Source organism: Crocodylus porosus, unplaced genomic scaffold (genome assembly GCF_001723895.1).
Source record: "Crocodylus porosus isolate Cpor-Errol unplaced genomic scaffold, CroPor_comp1, whole genome shotgun sequence".
In the NCBI taxonomy this organism is placed as follows: domain Eukaryota; kingdom Metazoa; phylum Chordata; order Crocodylia; family Crocodylidae; genus Crocodylus; species Crocodylus porosus.
Window position 1 is genome coordinate 31,183,058 of NW_017728951.1, and position 7,430 is coordinate 31,190,487.

The 7,430-nt window shown below is 42.7% G+C and overlaps 1 protein-coding gene across 1 annotated transcript in view; it reads right to left on the reverse strand.

Annotated features, from left to right (window-relative positions):
* Positions 1 to 7,430, reverse strand: part of TNKS2 (tankyrase 2) — a gene marked incomplete at its 5' end in the record, with an annotated part of 57,046 nt that overhangs the window by 13,620 nt on the left and 35,996 nt on the right. Inside the window, 2 exons of the mRNA XM_019555520.1 lie at positions 2,084 to 2,181; positions 5,637 to 5,757. Coding sequence (XP_019411065.1) covers positions 2,084 to 2,181; positions 5,637 to 5,757 — 219 coding nt within the window. The remainder of the gene's footprint in view (positions 1 to 2,083; positions 2,182 to 5,636; positions 5,758 to 7,430) is intronic.

Below are 7,430 nucleotides of genomic sequence, written 5' to 3' on the forward strand. Positions count from 1 at the left end.
TATGACTTGAAAAAGCATCAGTGCTGAGGGGAATTGCACTCAGATGGACTGCCTCCTGTGAGAGTCTCCAAATGCAAGACTCTCAGCTATACAATTTATGGTGACAAGGGATTGGTCTTGGGCAGGGTTGAGCAATTATTTTTGTTTGAGGGCTGCTTAATGAGCTTTGGTGAGCTATCAAGAGCCAAAAAAAGGTGGCCCCACTCCTTGGCAAGTGCTCTGCTCCCTGGCTGCCATCTTGGGACTGGAAGTCCCATCCCCTAAACACTTACCTTTGCTGCCAGAAGTCCTGCCCCTTGCCCCCAGAAGTACTGCTTTTTGGTAATGGCATTTGCCATCTTGGAACAGGAAAACCCCCCCAAATTATATAGTATAATTCAAACATTAGCACATGGACCAGGCAACCCAGGGGCAGTGGTGACAGCAGCAGAGCTGCAGCAAAGCCCAGCGCAGCACAGATGGCTACACTAAGAATTGCCCAGCAGCTGCAAGGGGGAGAGGCCACATTTCCCTTGCACTAAACAAGTTTCTGCCCAGCAGCCACTGCTGCACCTGAACAGGTGAGCTCGGAGGAGGTGTTGGGTGTGCCAGGTGCGGGCTGCATATGTGGGTCCCCACCAGTACGACGGGGCTGTGACCAGCAGTGGGCAGCAGCAGCCCTGAAGGAGCCACTGCTGCCTGGGCTGCCTAGGAAGGCAGTCCAGCCACAGAGCTGCCCCAGTCCCACTGCATGCCCAGAGGGCAGCAGGATGCACCACAGCCAGGTGGGACCAAGGGACCCACTGCAGGCCAGACAAAGCACCTTCATGGGCTGAATCCAGCCTGTAGGCCATATTTTGCCCACACCTTCTCTCGGATGTTCCCTCTAGCTTGCTCCTTTGGCCTTTTGGCCAGGGCCAAGTGAGACGAGGGGGCATCTGAACTCCAAGGCCTCTGGGCTTAGGGCTTGCACGTAGGATGCCTAACATGGATTTGGAAATATCTGAAGCCTCAGGCTGAAGAGTCTGGGAGGTAAGATACTTATTGGTAGTAGTGCCACAGACTTGAATAACTGAGCTCTGCTTCATGAACAGAATTCGGAACAGATTGGGCCGATTTTGCCTGAGACACAAATGCTGCTTAGACATGGAACTGGCCCCCACAAAACCCCCCTCAAATAAACCAGTGCTTTACTTTAAGCTTGGTGTGCCCCCACGTCAAGCACAGTGCATGCCCAGAAGAGGCACTGTCTTAGTCTGACCTGGCTCACCCAACGTCTGTATCGATTGCACACTTCGGTGGGCCTTTTTGGTGCTTTTACTTAACAGCTCTTTGAATAAGCTTTAGATAAAAGCACTAAAAGCCCTGCTGAAGCGCCCGATCTATACAGACACTAGGTTTTTTCATGTCTGTCAGCAGCCAAAATTTAAAAAAAAAAGTGTAGTTTCCCCATCAGCATGTCTGCGCAATACAGGGCATGCATTTTATAGTTATGCTTAGGGTTGGCAGCATTTAATCAACTGCATACATGGTTCCCCTTACTGAGCACATACTGCTTTTTACAGCATTTTAGCAATTGACAAATGTATCTAATGAGGTTTCCTTGTATGCAAAAGTAAGACAAGGGGCTTTCCCCTCTCCATGCTGATTTGGGAGAAAAAAACCTTGTCTTGTAATTGATTAAATATGGTATTTCTCAATTTACATTAGTTTGCCACTCTTCAACTGATTGTGTTTACTTAAGAATTCTGTACTGTGAAATACTTCAACTCCTGAGGAGAGAATACAGAGGAAGTAATAAATGATTAGAATCTAGCTCTGGAATACAAGAAAATGGCTACATTTCTCTGTTGAAGAAATAACCTCTCCAGTTGAAGACAAGCTAAGTTAACAAGTGGTGACATATGTTGGAAAGGCAAATAAGTTGCCAAGCATAATAATTTAAAACTTGCATCAAGACACTTCCATTTTCCTTCTTATCTGTGCTGTTCCACTGTCCATTGTTGGAACTCATTAGCGTATTACTACATAGTTCAGGAACAATTTGTCTATCCCATTCTTTTGTCACTGGCACTTCATGGAGAGACTAGGGAGCAGCACATACCTCCTCCTCCACTGACTGAAATTCCTTATCTTCAGGAGAGAGATCTATGAGAATTGTTCCACTCCCAGAAGTATTCAAAGTGAGATATGGGTTAAGACCTATGAATACCATGAACATAAGTTTCAGATACAGATTTAAGAGAACAGAATTAAAAACACAAACAGCTCAATACTGAGACACCATTTAGAGATAGAGGCAAGGGGGAAAAAACCTCTATTTGTGGTTTAAAACTTTTCAATTTAAAATTAAGATGAGACTTAAGTCCCATTTCTGCTGCTCTTCTAGCATCTTAAGTGCCTTATATTTTAGTGTTTTTAAAAAAAAAAATCAAGTTTGCAAGATATCTTTAGAAGAGCAGAATTACAAGAGGCTCAGCCCTTCGTATAAGCTCCCTAGCTGAAGACAGGCAGGACTTCCACTTTCTAAATGCACTGGTCACCAAGGCATCCGGAGATGGCCAACTGCATAAGCCAACTTCTCTCACCAACCCAAGGGCTTATGCATCTCCCTGGACCTCCAAGTCCTTTAGTCAATTTAGCAATGATCAGAATGCAGATTTACTAAGCCTGAGAGCAATATGCTCAAAATATACTGCACTGCTTCATGCACATTACTACTCCAAACTGGAAACAGGGTAGCACATGCCCAAACCTGAATGGACACTGTTGGCACAGGGTCCAGTTGGGAGTAGAATGCACAGACTCAAAGTAACACCTCAAGTTTTCCCGTTTCCTTCACTTTGTCTGAACTCTTGGTAGCAGAAAAAACTAGTATACATACATATTTGAGCATCTCTGCAGTAAAAAAGACATGTCTTGCTATATATGGCTCATTCTGCATGACATGAGTAATTTTTCTTGCTCAGACCATGACTTTTCCTGTATCAGATGGGCAGGAGTATGCAAAAGTGCCTAGAACATGCTGATTCAATCATCTCATGCCAAACTGCATATGTCCAACTTGTGTATGTTGTAGAAACTACACACACAAAGTCCTGGGCATGATAGCATCTTCTGCCCACAGGCATATCGTTGTGCACTGCTGAAACATCCTAAGGCAGAAAGACTATGGATGATGTATTCCTGATAGGGCTGCCACACTGTTCTTGGCAGATACCTGGACTATTTGAGACAGTACTACTGAAATCCAGTCACTGTGATAACCATTGCAACCAGATCCTCTGTGTAAAAGGTACCACAAACCTCTGGTATTAAAGCTGAAGGAAACATACACAGGATAAATTGACACTTGAATTGCAAGCTCTGACCTCTGCACAGGAACATGCCTGCCACACTGAAATAATTGGGTTATGCATCTCATCCACCACTTTGGTAGGCGAGTATTTCTGCCTCAAAACTTGGAGCAGAATAGGAAGCTGGCACTGACAAAAATGTAAAAGTGGTCCTCAACCCCAAGACGACAGAGCCTGATGCTAATTCTCCAAAGACAATTTTTTGTAGGCAAGCTCTGAATTTGCAAATAAAGACAGTGGGATTTAATGCAGAGGCTGTTGCCAGTTCTTTATCAGGAATTACATGCAAGTTGGAATGGGGTTGTAAAAATAGAGCCTGATGTGCTCTAGGCGGTTTTGTAAAATGGCCTGCCCAGGATACACTAGCAGGTGGCTACAGATGGATACTGAGGTTCTTGGTAGCAAGTTGCAGCTCAACACACGGTATTCCACCAGCGTTTTCTGCCACAAACCTGTATGTTTTAAAGGAGTCAGTTAATACTTTTCAAAGTACCTGCACTCTGCTGAAAGCTCTGCACTCACTGGTCTGAGGTTAGAACCCAACAAGTTATGTAAAGGGTGTAGAAACAAGAAGCTTTGCCTTAAGGAAAGCTTCAAAATAAAACTCCAAAAGAAAGTGCATGAAACAGTGGCTATATTGTATCTAAGGAAGGGTGCCAGAATACTAGTATGAATGCATGGAAGCACCAGAACCCTAGGAACTAGAAACCAGAGCTTAATCACTAAAATAAACAAGGCTTTGAAGCACAGCACTGAAATGCTGAGGTAAGGTAGTACGCAATTATAGATGGAAATAAAGGCCTTTTAAGGCAAGAGAGTAAGGGCATTTTTACATGCCTTTCTGACATGCGAGCGACGCTAATTAAAAGCACCTGGCACATCAGGAACACATGCAGAGGCGCGGTGCGCCTCCATGCTGAGAAAATGGCAGTGGTGTACTCTGAACTCAAGCGCATCAAATGTGTTTTAGCTCAAAGTGCACCACCTCCATTTTCTCAGTGCAGAGGTGCGCTAATATACGTATGAGATGTGTGAGGCTGCCAGAGTGCATCAATTTATGCTCTCCAGCAGACTCGATTAATTGAGTCTGGTCCAAAATGCTGGATTTCCAGTCCGTCAGAGCAGGCTCTCCGCATGTGTGCAAGTGCTCTAAAAGTCCTCAAAATCTTCAGAGCTAGGGAAACTATCAGAACTAGGCTTCCAAAGGGCCATTGATACTGGGCTGGACTGGCAAATGAAGAGTTACAGCTCCTGCCTAGGATGCTGAATGCAATTTTTAAAAAATGAGTTATTAAAGGTCCAGGTAAATAGTCATTACTACTGTAGCTCTTAAAGGCAAGAAGTCATTTAGGGCTTGAGAAATTGCACCTCTCTCATTGCTAGGGAGCCCAGACTTCAGAGTGAAAATTCACAGATGGTGTCTTTAGAGAAATAAATCCTAGCAATTCTAACTAATTTATTCTATTGCTATGAAACCCAGCAAGACAATAGCAGCCAGTGTTTCTGCAAGACAGGAAAAAAAAATAGCATGCTCTTTTTTGTTTTCTCTGCAGTCATAGTTAAATGAAGCATGCTATTCCCAGGATTGTGCTGGCATCAATGTGGCACAAATAAAAGATTTTAGCATAAAACTCAGTACAAGCTGAAGCCACTAACAAAGCAGCTATGTTAATTTCAGCTCCACTGGAAACATGGACTGTACTTTTTAAGAAAAAAATTAAAACTCCCGTCATTCTTCTGAGACAATGAACACAGTGCCTCCAACAAAGCGTGAGAGCATGAACAGTAATTGTACTGAGACCCCTGGAATCTTTTATCACAAGATGCTACATCACCTATCTTAGGCACTGTACACTGTTTGTACAGCACACCGTAATACAGCAGGGGCCTTCATCCAGGCATACAGTTTAAGTGTTGTGATAATTCAAAAAAATAAAATAAATATGGTCCCAATTCCAAAACGCTTATAAGTCATCTGCTGCAAAAAAACAGAAGTCAATACAGACTATGCTCATGACAATGTATTAAAAAAGGTACTAGGTACTAAATACAAAATATTAAAAAAATTGTTTTGAATTCAGTACCTTTTTATCACCAAAAAATGCTCTCATGTGAACTTCAGCTGAATGAGACTTTGGTCATATATGGCCAGTGAGCACCATTTTATATCTGATTGGTATACATTCCACATTTGTTTTATAGTTGTACTACCAACTTTTTTAACATGATAAAACCAAGGGTTTATAAGGAATTGCCTCTGTTAAAGGAGTTGCATTTTATCTTGAATCAGTGAAAACATACCTTGCTGTCCAGAAATCAATCTTTCAACGCCTTTGATTATTTTATGTCTATGACCATAAGCATTGATTCCAATTTCCTTTAATTCTTTGTGTCCCATTTCAACCAATACATCCAATGTTATCTAGAGCAAAGAACAATATAATTAGTTTAGACTGCTGCATACATTTTAATGAACACTTAATAGTAGTGTTCAACTAAATGCAAGTAATTCAAAAGAGAATTAACAGCATAAAAGTATCCAAGTGGCATAATGTTAAATCTAAAACACAAATGTGCAGATACATTAGCAAGCCGATTAGAAAAACAAAAACGTAAGGAGTTTCAACATAAATGTATTAAATTAAAATCAGAAGTCACAGAAACGTAGAGCTGGATGCGACCTTGGCAGGCTGTCTAGTCCTTCCCTTGCTCTGAGGCAGGACCAATTGTACCTAAAACTATTTGTGCCAAGATCTTTGTCTCATCCATTATTGGAATAGAATGGATATCACACAACTTCCCCAGGTAAGTTTTAGTGTGCAATTATTCTTATATTTACTAATTCAACTTTCTTTTGTTGTAAATTAAAGCAATTATTTGTCTATCATCAGGAGAACTATTCACTATCCCCTTTATAATGAACTGTAACATATTTTATTAACTGTTTTCCCCTTCCTAAACTAAACCAACCTAATTCATTCAACTTCTCACAGTTCATATTTTTTAAACTCTTATAACTTTTGTTTGGTCCCTCTAGACTTTCTTCATTTTGCCCAATTTTTTTCCCAGAGCATGGTGTTCAAAACAAGACAGTGTGCTCCAGCTAGGGCCTCACATGGCTGAGCAGGGAAGCATTACTGAGGACAATCTTGTTAAAACAGAATGACTTTGCCTTTTTGGCAACAAGCAACACTGGTTGGACTCTGAATGTTTTAATGACACTTCTCCCTGACTTTGCTTCTCTGATTTTCCTTAAAAAGCTATTTATCCTATTTGAAAGCAAAAAAACAACAGGGATGAATATAACCAATACAGTGCTAGGAATCATTAGGAAAGGAACTGAAAACTAAACAGGAATCATCACCATGATGTCATTTATATAAAAGTTGTTGTGCATTCACATCTTAAGTACTGTAATTACTCAATTCCAAGATGAGGTGTGCCCCTTTTCCATGTCCTTTTACATGGGGGGAGGAACCACTGTCCTGAATTTGAGGGCCTCCTGCTCTCCTGCCACCTCTCCCTGCCCCACCGCTTACCCTCAATTGTAAGGAATAACGGCCACAAGTTGTTGGAGAGTAGGTTTAGATTAGACATCCGTAAGAACTACTTCACAGTTAGGGTGCCTAGGATCTGGAACCAACTTCGAAGGGAAGTGGTGCTGGCTCCTACCCCGGGGGTCTTTAAGAGGAGGCTTGATGCCTACCTAGCTGGGATCATTTGAGCCCAGTTTTTTTTTTTTCTCCTGCCCTGGCAGGGGGTCGGACTTGAACATCTATAAGGTCCCTTCTGACGCTACTTCTATGATTTTATGACTTCGGCTCAGGGCACAGAGCACACGGTAACTCTGGTACTGGCCAAGCCATGCAGTAGTGACAATGGCAGGCAGCTCTGGCAACCCAGGGCCAGAGCTCCTGCTGCTACAAACTCTAGTGTATGGCGTGGCTGGAGCCTGAGCTACCACATGGTCTGCATCCCAGATTAGAATGGGACCAGAACTATGATGGATCGTAAGTGGCTGTGGGGGGGGTGAGGCTGCAAAGGATGAGGGGCACAGGACCAGGAGCTGCAGGGCAGGCAGGCAACAGGGGGTGC